Source organism: Corvus brachyrhynchos, unplaced genomic scaffold (genome assembly GCF_000691975.1).
Source record: "Corvus brachyrhynchos isolate BGI_N302 unplaced genomic scaffold, ASM69197v1 scaffold56, whole genome shotgun sequence".
In the NCBI taxonomy this organism is placed as follows: domain Eukaryota; kingdom Metazoa; phylum Chordata; class Aves; order Passeriformes; family Corvidae; genus Corvus; species Corvus brachyrhynchos.
The window spans coordinates 5,528,493-5,541,580 of record NW_008238664.1 but is presented as its reverse complement, the minus strand read 5'-3'; the positions used below and the strand labels follow the sequence as shown (position 1 = coordinate 5,541,580).

At 49.2% G+C, this 13,088-nt stretch overlaps 1 protein-coding gene across 1 annotated transcript in view; it reads left to right on the top strand.

Moving 5' to 3' along the window:
- The window catches only part of MKL1 (megakaryoblastic leukemia (translocation) 1), a 101,485-nt gene extending 88,805 nt beyond the window's left edge, over positions 1-12,680 (top strand). The window contains exons 6-17 of the mRNA XM_017737736.1: positions 537-592; positions 2,171-2,246; positions 2,900-3,061; positions 4,499-4,674; positions 5,135-5,290; positions 5,797-6,047; positions 6,386-6,557; positions 6,834-7,949; positions 9,109-9,222; positions 11,009-11,185; positions 11,576-11,636; positions 12,077-12,680. Of these exons, the coding sequence (XP_017593225.1) occupies positions 537-592; positions 2,171-2,246; positions 2,900-3,061; positions 4,499-4,674; positions 5,135-5,290; positions 5,797-6,047; positions 6,386-6,557; positions 6,834-7,949; positions 9,109-9,222; positions 11,009-11,185; positions 11,576-11,636; positions 12,077-12,576 (3,017 nt within the window). The 3' untranslated portion in view covers positions 12,577-12,680. The remainder of the gene's footprint in view (positions 1-536; positions 593-2,170; positions 2,247-2,899; positions 3,062-4,498; positions 4,675-5,134; positions 5,291-5,796; positions 6,048-6,385; positions 6,558-6,833; positions 7,950-9,108; positions 9,223-11,008; positions 11,186-11,575; positions 11,637-12,076) is intronic.
- Positions 12,681-13,088: the final 408 nt, after the last annotated feature.

The window sequence follows — 13,088 nt, the reverse complement described above, 5'->3', positions numbered from 1 at the left end:
GCAGGATTTGCAGCCAGTCCTTGCATGTGTACAAAACACCGGTGCAGATTAAGGAAAGACTTGCAGCTTCCTTTGACATTAAAAGATAGTAAAGGGGATTTACAGTTCATTTGCATTGTCCCCCATCTTTCCAACCATTTGATGTAACTTCAGAGTTTCAGAGTGTTTTCTTCCCGTAAGGGTCCTGTGTATCATACTATGTGTTGAACCTTGTAAAAGGCATTATTTGAGGGGCTGGTTTTGAATCATGTTCCTGGACCCAACTTTGGGAGCAGTGGTTAGTTTGACCGGAAGTGTACCTGTGTGAGACTGTCCAGTGGCCCACAAAAATTTCAGATCAGTTCCTGTGTCCCGGTGCTGTCAGAGTGTGGCAATTCCCATTGCTTTGTACCAGCTGGAGATCTGCCTCAGTGTGTTGGAAGATGCAGGAGGCAGTTGCTGCGGTGCGTTTGTTGACTTAGTTGGCCTGAAGGGTTGTGCAGTGAGAGAACTTCCATCATTCTAATTCATTCACTAAATGTTTTTCCTCTCCACAGCTCTGAAAAGTCCAGCTGCATTTCATGAACAAAGAAGGAGTTTGGAGCGGGCCAGGGTAAGATGCAATATAATCTTTAGTGTTTTGGGAAAGTCAGGAATAGTATGTCTTGTGTTTTGGGTATCCTGTAGCTGCTAATGAGATGCAGAAGGGAATTGTTCATATTCTGGATGTAATACAGCTTTCTGTAGTCAGAGATGTATTGGGTGGGGTGTTCTGCAGCTTGCATGTGGTGCTGGTTAACCCTCAGTGAACGAGTTGTGCCTAAAAGCCATTGACTATGGTGGCTGGATCTTCCCTAGAGTCATCTTTCTGGAAGTGTCTGATACTCTTCGTCACTGTCCATGCACTTGGCATTTTTATTTTTATGGTGTCTGTTTCGCTCTTAATTGCTATTAAATGCTCTTATCATGTGGAGCTCAGTTCCAACCTTGAGGAAAGTTTCTCTGTTACCTGCACATGCAATTGTTTATCTAGGAGACTAGAACTTCAAAATTGAATAGAGAGGATCCCCCCCAAAATCTCGTGACACTGAAATCCCAGACTTCTGGCTCTATAGAAAGAGGAAGCCAGGCATCACACTTCATGTGCCACCTTTTCTAACCAGGGAGTTTCTTGGTAATTTCTGTTCCTCAGAAGGCATCTGGGGCTGTTTTTTTCTGATTAGCCTACAGTGGAATGAAACTTGTTATGACTAAGTTTTGTTTTAAAAGTGAAAGCAACATAAGCAAAAAAAACCCAGCTGTGATTAAGACCTGTAAGGGAGGCCCTTTAAACTGTGGAAGGATTTGAACAGGGGATTTTGCATTAAGACCAGTGACCAAAGGGCTTTTGCTTATTTCTCCTCTTTTTTTCCTAAAACTTTATTAAGTTAATATTTTTATGTGGGCAGTTGAGCAACTATGGTGCAGTTTTCTGACTGACTTTAATACTTGCTTTCTCTGAAGGCCCATCCTGATGGCCAGTCCTTACCAGTCTATTACCCACTGCTTCCAGATTCCCATTCCTCAGCTGTGTAAAGAGTAATGTGTTCAGCCTGTTGGGATCATCTCCATACATTGCTCTGTAGCACATTCTCCAAAGACAGAGCTAAAAGCAGCTCTGGAAGTGAAATAAGCTTTGTCACAGCATTTAGATTCTGCCCCCCAAGGGACTGCATGGGGTCTTCAGCTTAACAAATAACATATCTTTAATCAAATTAAAGAGTATGCCCCAAACCATAAGTCAGCCCTGAATGTCGGTAGTACATGAAAGTATTTTCTGTGAACAGTGGAACCCCAGTGCATTTATCTTTAATGTAAAAAGAAATCTCATGGATGTTACCCTGGCACAAGTTAGTGGTGGTGCATACAACGGGAAAAGAGGACTTCTCCTGAGGAAGTCCTTCCCAGTTTCCGTTCTGTGGGGCAGCATTGCACAGTTGACTGAGGCAATTACACTGGAAGGTCATCTTCAGAGTAAGCTCATTTTCTGGGTGCTCTGGGACAGGAGATAGGCCCCTTCTCCATTCTGTGCTTATTTAGATCTCAGTAGCAGCTAAAGATGGTTGTTTCTTTTCATTGTGCTGTTCAAGATTACCTCGCTCCTGTGTCTGATCAGCTGAAAGTGGTTCTTGCTTGTCTGTTTTTGCTACAGACAGAGGACTATCTGAAACGCAAAATCCGGTCTCGGCCAGAGAGATCAGAGCTGGTTAGGATGCACATTCTGGAAGGTATGGCACATGCTGAACGCGGAAACACCGAAAATAAACTTTATCGTAACTACTTTTCTAGCAGCTTTCTGTTTTGCCACTGACCTCCAAAGCTTCCTTTCACTTGGGAGCAGGCAGAAGATCATGCCTGTTTGCATGATTCCTTGGGAGGGATTCAACTCTGCTTGCCTGGAGATTATTGTCATAAGGACCTGTTGTGTGAATTCAAGTTGTGCAGGTTTATGTGGCTTAGCAACAATGAAATAGAATGACCATGGACTGCTCTTCTACTAAGGGAAGACACTGTAAAATGTCCAAGAGGGAGTGAGGCAGATTTGATCTGATTAGTAATGAACCTCAGCTTCAGAGAGGGAGTGCTGTGCTGCTGCTGAGCACCAAGCTTGGGGCACAACCAGAGGGAAAAGATGAACGAGAATTGGGTGACATCAGTTTAAGAACAGTGAATTTGTCACAAGGGCCGCTGTAGTTATCTTTATAACCTAAATATATATAGTATGTGTCATATGTCTTTATAGTGCATATCTGTTGTTCTCCATCACCTATTTTTCTGCACAGTTATCTACTGTTACCTTTCTGAATAGAATTAAACTGCTGAAGGGTATGGGTTGACCATTGTTGGATTGATGCTATTTTATTTACTTTCCCCCAAACAGAGACCTCAGCTGAACCCTCCTTGCAGGCTAAGCAGCTGAAGCTGAAGAGAGCCAGACTGGCAGATGACCTCAATGAGAAGATAGCACAGAGGCCAGGGCCCATGGAGCTGGTGGAGAAGAACATCTTGCCTGTGGAATCAAGCCTGAAGGAAGCTATTATTGGTAAGGTCAGATGAGGATCCTTGTGGAGAGCATTTCCCACATGTGGCTGTGATTACCTATCAATCCACCTGCACGTCTAAGGGAGTGCAATCCCATGGCTGGTCTTGTTTTCCTGGCCCAGAATCACAGGCTTTCAGCCCAAGGATCTGGAAAAGCAGATCTCCCTCTGGCCCAGATAATGCTATGGAGACGTTAAATCATAGGGAATGTGGACATTCCGGAAAAATGTGAAAGTAACTGTATGCCCTAAAGACTTGAAAGACTGTTGAAGATTGTATTCCCTAGATTGTCTCCTTAAAATCCCTCTCTCAGTATAACATGTCAACAACATGGTCAGGCAGAACTCACTGACTTAGATCAAGAGGGGAGACAGAATATAAACAGGTGTGATGAAACAAAAGATGTCTGTGAACTCGAAAACTTCAGAGGATTCAACCCTTTTAAAAATAAACCAGAACAGATGTAAATCATGCCAGTGCCATTCCGAGGGTTGAAAGGAATGCTGAGGAATAGCCTTCCCACTGCCTCAGCAGTGCTCTTTCCCGTCTCCCCAGACTGAGCAGTCTATGTGTCTGTAGTTATTCATCCCCTCAAACACACACACCTACTGTAAAGACAAATGGGACACAACTGTGAGCAGGATGGAATACTTTCCATAAAAAAGGAAAAAGACGGTGTTGTGGGAGAGCCTGGCTTCACTATTGAGCAAGAAGTAGTTGAGGAAGGATGAACTTGTCAACTGAAGCATAAGAGATGTGGCTTCCTTCTGACTGGGCAAAGTACATCTCTGGATTCCTCTTGATTTTAGGTGAGGTGCAAATGACAGTATTTCCCTGCTTAGCAGGATTAATTTGAGAAAATGTAGTCTAAAAAAACATTGTTACATTACAAATGTACACTCATGTGAATTTATCTACTGGGCGTGTAGATGGACAGAAATGCTAATAGCAGCCAGGGCCACCACTTAATCCATAGCCCTTGTTGCTTGTAAGACTAGAGGACAATTTGGGATTCTGTCTTCCAAGACAGAAGAATCCAGGAGAGATTCTACCTTCCACCATACAGGAGGAACACCAAAGAAACTGTGGCTCAACCTTATACTGTCCAGTCTTTTTCTTTGGTGCCAGATGATAGTGAAATAAGCCATGCCACAGAGCTGGGTTTGGGCAGACCTAAGTACTTCTTCTTACACTCACTGATCTTGCCTGGCTAAGAAGCAAGAGAAGTGGTTCACCCCAGTCTGCATCATTTTATTCTACTGATAGATAGTGAATGTAAACACTTAAACCTGATCCAGGTGGGACTCTGTTCTCTCATTTTAGCTGGTGCTTTAAGCACAGCTCTCTCCATGTCATCATTGTCTTTGTGAAACATCTAGTGTCAAGCGAAATCATTTCTTATTCCACTTTACAGACCAGTTGATGTTTGTGTTTTTAGTTGGACAGGTGAACTACCCAAAGGTTGCAGACAATTCCTCCTTTGATGAGGACAGCAGTGATGCCCTCTCCCCAGAACAGCCAGCCAGCCATGAGTCCCAAGGGTCTGTCCCATCGCCGATGGACTCCCGGATTTGTGAGCCTCTCCCTAGCACCACTGGCACATCACTAGCTCAGGTGAGACTGTGGAGGCCTCCTGCAGTGCCCTGGAGCTTCATGCTGATTTGTGGCAGAGGATCCTAAAAAGTGAGACTAAGGCTTTCCTAAGAGGTGTAGTCTGTGAGATTTCACTAGGGATCTGAGCTCTGTGTGGTCTCAGTCACGTCCTCCTCTGGTTATTCAGAAACCCTCATGGTGGTGCCATGTGGGGAAGGAGGCAGCCATTGCTTGGTGATACAGCCTGTGTGCAGCTGATCCCAGCAGGCAATGCTGGGAGATACAGGTGTGAGATTTTGATTCCTTTTCTGCCCTAAGAAGTTGTGCTGCTTCTCAGGGACAACTGAAGCAGTGGGTTAAAGGAGTCTGATTAAAGATTTGAAACCTGTGCTCCTTCCTTCTAAGTGGACAGTTCCTACACTCTATTAAACTATTTCCCTCCTCTTGTGTGTATTCATGATGCCTTTTTCTGTCCCTGCAGGGTTCATCCCAGTTGCAGATTAGCGCAGACTCCAGTGAAACTCTTTTCCTACCTGAGCAGCCACCTCCGCCACTGCCACCTCCACCTCTTCTGCCCCCTAGTCTTACCAATGGAGTGGCTCTTACTGCTGCCAAGCCCCCACCAACACTCATTAAGGTACTATTTTGGGTGATGTCTTCATTGTTGTAGACTGAAAGAAGATAAGGTGGTTACTTTTAAGCAGGTTTGGAGCTGGAAGTACTAGATTAACAGTTGCAAAGGAAGGAAACGTTTCTCATTAGTGTATTCCTCTGACACTAATTGTAACATATTTAATGGGATTTTCTGCTCCGTGGAAAGCAGAATTCACCTTCTATAAAATGAGTGCTGAATGCAAAACGTTTTGAAACAATCAGTGTTATCTATAATTAGAGTCAGTAAGTCTGCACTGGATGAGCAGATGATCTGATGTGCTGGGAAAGGTGACCTGCATTATGGTGCAGTGTAAGCTGCTGCCGGTGCTGTGTCCGTAATGTTATCTCAGAGAAGCATGGAAAGACCCTGAGGTGAACAAACTAGAGAATTTCAAAATTAAAGTCCCAGTCTGTGTTCTGGTTTACATGGGATGTTATGTTATATCAATGTTTCTATTCTTACTTGCTTCCTCCTTTTCTTCTGAATAGCAAAGCCAGCCCAAGTCTGCTAGTGAGAAGTCTCAGCGCAGTAAAAAAGCCAAGGATTTAAAGCCTAAAGTCAAGAAGCTTAAATATCATCAGTATATTCCCCCGGACCAAAAGCAGGACAAGGGAGCTCCTCCCATGGATTCATCCTATGCCAAAATACTGCAGCAGCAGCAACTCTTTCTCCAGCTTCAGATCCTCAACCAGCAGCAGCAGCACTACAACTATCAGACCATCCTGCCAGCCCCACCAAAGTACGGGTCCGCAGTGGCAGCTCTCTTAGGAAGCGCTTGCTTCCCCAGCACTGTTACCAAAGACGTGGTGTCCTGGGTGTGAGGGGTGGCCACTGGATGTGACAGGTGTGACACACCTGGTCTTGTAGGTTCGAGAGGGCCTCAAAAAGAGGCGGTGCAAGATGAATCAGACAAAAGCAGCTGAAGTGAGTTGGTTGGCACAGTAAGGGGCATGGATATAGCCGAGAACACTGGTGTGCTTCAGTGTGACCCGGCTGTTTCTGAACGTGTTTGACACTGAGGGCCTCTGGTGTCTTCCCACTGTGATTTTGATGTCTGTGTTCTTTTTTTTCCTGCAGGCCTCCAGGAGAGCAGCAGAGTGGTACCAGTGCCCCTACTGTACGCAATCACTCTGCCACAGTCAGCAGCACATCTTCAGTATCCTCTGGTTCTAGTGGGCTGATGAGACAAAACAGTAACTCTGCGGTGGGCAAGCCTGGCCCTCTCCCTGCCAACCTGGATGAGATGAAGGTAAATGTCCTGTGAAGCCACAGAGACCCTTTTTGCCATTGTCAGTGGGCAGTACCAAACGATGTTGCTGCCCCAGAGCAGGGCTGAGGTGGACTGACAAGAGTAGTGATAGCAGCTGGGACTGCTACCCCCCAGTCTGTACCTGAGGTGCAAGTTTGTTGGCCTGCAGGAAGATCAGTTTAGTCCTTTGTCTCATAGCTCTGGTAGCTGTTGATAGTTGTTTAGTTAGAAGTGTATGTTCTCTTAATGTTGCCCTCTTTTTTCGCTGTCTGTCAGGTAGCAGAGCTGAAGCAAGAGCTGAAGTTGAGGGCCTTGCCTGTCTCGGGCACAAAGATGGACCTAATTGAGCGTCTCCGAGCTTACCAAGAGCAGAACGGTGCAGCCAGCCAAACAACCCCCACTCCCAAGCCCAGCACAGCAGCTGTCCTCCCTAAAGCTGCCGAAGTGGTGGTGGCCTTCCCAACTGCCAGGCTGAGCACAGGGCCAGCCCTGGTCACCACTGGCATTGCACCAGCAGAAGTAGTTGTGGCCACAGTTACTGGTGGCGGCGTGATGAAGTTTGGGAGCACAGGCTCAACTCCTCCTGTTTCTCCAACTCCTTCTGAGCGCTCGCAAATGAGCACAGGGGACGAGAACTCGGCCACTGGAGATACCTTTGGAGAGATGGTGACTTCACCTCTGACCCAGCTCACCTTGCAGACATCTCCAGTGCAGTTCTTGGTGAAGGAAGAAAGCTCCAAGTCCGCCTCCTGCAGCATAAATGTGGCAGCCAGGTCAGAGCGGTGTAGCACTGGTAACAGCAGAGATGCAGAAGTTAGGGACAAAGACCAGATGCTGCAGGAGAAGGACAAGCAGATCGAGGAACTCACCCGCATGCTGAAACAGAAGCAGCAGCTGGTGGAGATGCTTAGGCTACAGCTGGAGCAGGAGAAGCGCTCTCAGCAATCACAGCCAGCCCAAACAGCCGCGGGAGAAGGAACAGCCCTCGCCTCCAAACCAGGAGCATTCGGCACCCAGGTCAAGAGTGAAAACGGTTTCCTGAGTTGCCAGTCTGCGAAGCAATCCAGTGGCCAAACAGACCAATTCAGCCCTGCACCAACCGCTAGCCAAATGGACACTTCGAATCCAAGCCCAGTGCCAAAGAAAGCCGTGATAGTGAAGCAGGAGGTGCCAGCCGCGGAAGTAGAGCCGCCGTGCCAGTCCCACAGCCCGCGGCTTTTCCTTGGCCAGCAAGGGAGCGCCCTGAGCGACCTCATCAAGGGCACCCCTCCCCCCACCCTCATCACTGACTCCACAGGGACCCACATCGTCCTCACCGTGACCAAGCAGAGCGCTGAGAGGCAGGGCCTCTCTCCCCACGGAAAGGCAGGGAGCAGCTGCCCACCCTTGCAGGTAGGCAAGGGTTGGATCCCATCACTGCTGCGGGCATTTGGGTTCCTCTCTCCTCTTCCCACTGCAGTAACCATAGGATGACTTAATGGGGTGGAAATTCAGTGCAGTAAATACTGAAAGGGCTGAGTTGCTCGCTACGGTGGCTGCTAGATCGTGGCTTTGTAAAACAGCAGTGTAAGCAGATCTTCAGCAAAACAACTGGAATTTGACAATGATGACCTGTGTACAGCAGTGCATGATTGGCTCTGTGCATCGCAGGCTGTTCAGCATTCTTCCAAACACATGGTTCTGCCTTTTGTCAGGCAGGACCTCAGGCTTGGATGACAAGAGTTTGCTGCCACAGTTCACTAGTTTTTGAAAGAACAACTATGCCCGTGGTAGTAAAATGAGCAGAGTGTATTTCACCTCTTGTCCTTTACTGTAGAGATCGTAGTTGGAGTGATAGATGGGTCATCTTATCTACCAAGAGCTGAAATCAGACCCTGGGAGCAGACTGTTTGCTTTTTGGCTGCTCTTTGTTTTAATGCGTGTCAGTATTTCAGTGTTAACAGAGTCTTTCATCAGAAATGATTTACTGTTCCCCTGCTGGCATGAGCTCAGCACTTAACAGAAGTGTTCCGAGTGTTCCTTCCAGGAAGGGATAAATATGCCCAGGTTTTATGGCATATGTCAAACCCCAGCACCTTCCATGACATCAATGATAATTTTCATTCTCTGCTGATACATTTCTTGCACTTTCTGCAGAGCAAGTGGCAGTGTCTGCCATCAGGGACAGGCACTGAGCAGGCTATGTTTGCTGTATAGCAGGTGAGATGTTGGCAGCTGTCTAAACATCAGCATCCAGTGTCATCCTTGATACCCCAGAGTATCTCACCTGAACTCCACCACTGCTCCACAAGAGCACAGCTCCTTGTGTCAGGTCTGGCAGCCCTCGAGGCATGTCATGGGTTGCCCAGGGATTTAGGCTGGTACTACCTCCTCTCATAGGACTCTGAATTGCACCCAATCTGATTTCTCTGCTCAGTGAAAGAGAAGGATTGAATTTCATAAAGAATAAAGAGTGGCGAAAAACAAACTTATAAATCCTGTAAGAAACCTAAGGTCTGTGTCCATGTCATGTCTGGGGAATAACCTGCTATGGATACCCTTTCCTTTCCAGAGCGTACAATCATCACCCGCTAAACCTTCCAGCCAACCGCTGTGTCAGGTACCTACAAACACCCCTCAGCAGCCCACGCAGCAGCAGCAGCCCAGAGGACCAGACCAATCTAAGGTAGCTCACTGCCTGCTCACTTTTCTCCCTTGGTTTCGTTTGCCTGCTGCCAGGGTTTGTACCCATAGGCAGATACCAGTGGGTGTTGTCTGTGGATTAAAAATGACGAGGGGCCGGAGTGGGCAGCCTTGATTCACAGGGATGTCCCAGATTCTTGAAGGAGTGCTGCTGAACAGAAAAGGTGGCTGCTGCATGGAGAGAGGGTGATGTGGGCAGAGTGCCTGGTGCTGAAGGGGCATGCGAGCTCAGAGGGGTAAACAGGCTGTGACCTTTTAGTCTCTAGTAGTGCTGAGCATGCTGTAATTTCCATTCCCCTGCCTTGAGCATGCCAGTTAATCACCTCTTTGTGAAGTGCTATACTGCTTCAGGAAAGAGAGCACCTCTGCCTTTACCCCTCTCCAGGTGCTGGCTGTAAAGAGGCTCTGCTGTGCATCTCTCCCTTTCTAGCCCACTTAGCTGTAGCTCTAACCTGTAATTAAGATAAGATACAGAAAGATTATGAAGAGTTTTTAGAGCTTGGAGGATCATTTCTGAGTCAGTTCCTGGAAAGGATATGAAGACAGAAGTAATTTCTAGTATATTTAGAGTGAGATACCTGCTTTGCAAAGGGTCACTGCCTTGGTTTTACTTTGAGACCTTGGATAAAGTGCAGAAGGTAAATGAAGGGACCTTTTTCCTCAGAGTCCCTTAGCCTGTGTGCTGCAGAGGCATCTGTACTGACTCTCCCAATCCTTTTGCCTCCCTGTAGGGTCAGAAGCTAGGTCTGCAGGTGGTCACAGGGCAGCTGGCTCACACCATATTGTCTTTCTCAATACCTGCAAACCTGCAGCCTTTCTTCCCCAGTGGTTTCCATAAGCAGTCCCTGAAAACTGGTGCTTCTGGCAAAACCAGCCCACCCAGTGTATCAAAAAAGGTACCCTCCCAGCATGTCCCAGTGGCCTGTGTCATAGCGATGGTTTCCAGCTGTTCTCAGGAAGAGTGAACCCTGGCTAGCACAGCTGGTCTAGGGTCGCTCCTCTGCCTGTGGGTCACAGAACAGATGAGCAGCTTTCCAGGGAAAACAGGATGGGCAAGGGCATCAGCATGTACATGTGTTGGAAGTAGCATTCAGCTGCTGCCCAGGGTTTGCTGCTCCAGGGGTGCAAGTCTCCATGTGGGTCATGCATAGCTGCTGTAGAGGCAGAGGCCTGATCCTCGTTTCAGCTGTTCTTACGAGCAGTTGTGTGCTGATTCATCTGGTAAAGCTGAGTCATGAACACTGCTTCCTGCAGCACTTGGGGTTTCCTTTGGATCTCTGGTGCTGCTGAGTGCTCTGGTGCTCTCTGCCCACCATCAGGCTGTGAAACTTGCTGCTAAATGAAGCTGGCTTGTGACCCCAAAGCAGGCACTGCAGAGGGAGGCAGGTAGAAGACAGGCCCTGGATGTACTGCACAGAGTAAGCTGAACACACAAGGGAAGTGCCCTTTTTCTCCGAAGTGCTGGAGGAATCCCCCACTTGGACAGATGAGGCTCTCCCTGTCCAGGAGAAGTGAGGAGGTGGTTTGTGGTGTGGCTGCTTTAGCATTGGAAAAATCAGCTAAAGATTTCCACCTGTGAGTTGGAGGGGAAATTTGTCTTCTTCCCCTGCAGCCCGGGCATAGGGCATAAAGTCCAGGGAAGAAGGCAGACTGCTGTGCAGTGCTTACAGGGAGAGGTGATGGTCTCTCAAAGCAGCCATGAGACAGGAGTTGATGTGGACTTTTCCCTGATTTGCATTCATTCCCTCTTCCGCCTTCATTCTAAACAGTCCTCATCGCAGCCTGGCTCTCCTGCTGCCCCTTCCCCCTCCCAGATGGACCTGGAGCAGCAACAGCACACGCCGCTTTTTGGAACTCCTCCACCACCTCTTTCTGTTCCCTCGGTCCCAATGAAAGAGCCACCACCAGGCTATGAAGAGGCCATGAAGCAACAGCCAAAGGCCCAGGTGAGAGCAGTTACTCTCCCTGGTTTCCTTGGAGAGCAGATGAAAAGTTGCCATTGTGAAACTAGTTAGTTTCTTGATATGGGGGCCAGTGATAGGAAATGGAGACACAACTGCACCTTCCTTGTTGAATTTCCTCTGGAGGGTTTGGGGCAGAGCGTAAATCACAGGTAAAAATCCCAAGCCATTCATTGCCATTGCTGACCATGCTTTCCCAGCCAGTAACAGCCTGGGTTACAGAGGACTCTGGTGCCATGCTCATGGTGTGCTCGTTCTTGCTAGACAACAGCCCTGTTCCTGGGGCAAGGGAGGAGAGCCAGCAGCCACGGGTGCTGCTGGAGGTGGAAGCTCTGCTGGTAAAGAGGAAGCTAATCCTGCACTTGCTCTCCCCAGGAGAACGGCTGTTCCAGCCAGCAGATGGACGACCTGTTTGATATCCTCATCGAAAGTGGAGGTAAGGAGACAAAGCCAGCATTTCCCATAGTCCCTGGGTCCGAATCTGGGGGTTGCAGAGCACCGAGAGGAGAGTCTGTCATGGCCCCACTCTTCTCTCTGGTGTCCCTTCCAGTGCCTTTAGCACTGGCAGTAGTCATTAAGGCACTGAGGGAGATGTCAGTCAGGCCTTAGTATGGTTCTGTGGTTCTTGATGGCACTGCTGCATCAGATCTGGGCACATTGCTTCTGAGATAGTTGACAGAGATGGAATTCCATGGAGGTGGGCTCAAAACTCTCCATAGTGCAGCAAACACAGGCACAGGATGAGTTTCCTTATCCCAGCTGGTGGTCAGTGATGGCTTAGTCTGGCGGGGGTCCCTGTGGCCCTGGTGGGTGGGAGGGATCCTTCTGGTCTTCAGCCAGACTTTTCCTTACCTGGCTTGTTTGTTCCCTGTACAGAGATTTCTGCTGACTTCAAGGATCAGTCGTCCCCAGCTGGGAAAGAACCACCTGTGGCCCCAGCCTGTTCCCCACCGGCCAGCAGCCAGCCCTCCTCTGAGCTGGCAGTGCCGGTGTCCTTGGGGCAGCCGGTGCCCGTGGGCCGGCTGGAGGACTTCCTGGAGAGCAGCACAGGCCTTCTGCTGCTGACTGCAGGCCACGATGGGCCGGAGCCCCTGTCCCTCATTGATGACCTCCACAGTGAGATGCTGAGCAGCTCGGCCATCCTGGACCACCCACCTTCACCTATGGACACCTCGGAATTGCACTTTGCTCACGAGCCATCTGGGGGCATAACCCTGGATCTGGCTGAGGCTAACTTGGACAGCATGGACTGGCTGGAGCTGCCAGGGGGGTCTGTCATGAGCCTGGCTCCCCTGGGCACTGCGGCTCCCAGCCTCTTTTCCACAGACTTTCTTGATGGACATGATCTGCAGCTGCACTGGGATTCTTGCTTGTAATTCTGTGAGCAGAGACTGAAGGGAATGGGAGTGGGAGGGCACAGGCATGCAGGGGAAAGAGGCCAGTCAACCAAAAAAAAGAAAAAAGAGCGAGCTCCTAAGTATTTGTACTCCTCCCCTAACAGTGTCCTTCCTGCATGAAGCTGGCAGTGGGCCAGGCCAGGGCAGGGAGAACGGCTGCTGGGGGGGGATGAGGCAGGAGGAGCTGTGGGGCTGGTGGCCTCCTGCCCGCTCCACACAGCCTGGCCCAGCCAGGGTGAGAGCAGAGCCAGCAGCCCCTCTTCCTCCAGGCAGGAGCAGTGATGGCAGCGCATTGTTCCCTCACGTGGGATGGAGCATGACTGGGCCTGAGCCGTTTCCAGAAGCAGCACTCTGTGCCTTCCTGGGATTGGCGGATAAAGGGGGTTGTGCTGCCCCAGCATGGTCGGTCTTAACGGTTGTGGAAGGGGATTCTACCTCTGGAGCAGGACACACAGGCAGGGCGGGCGCCCCCGGGCCCCGGCGCGCGCCCC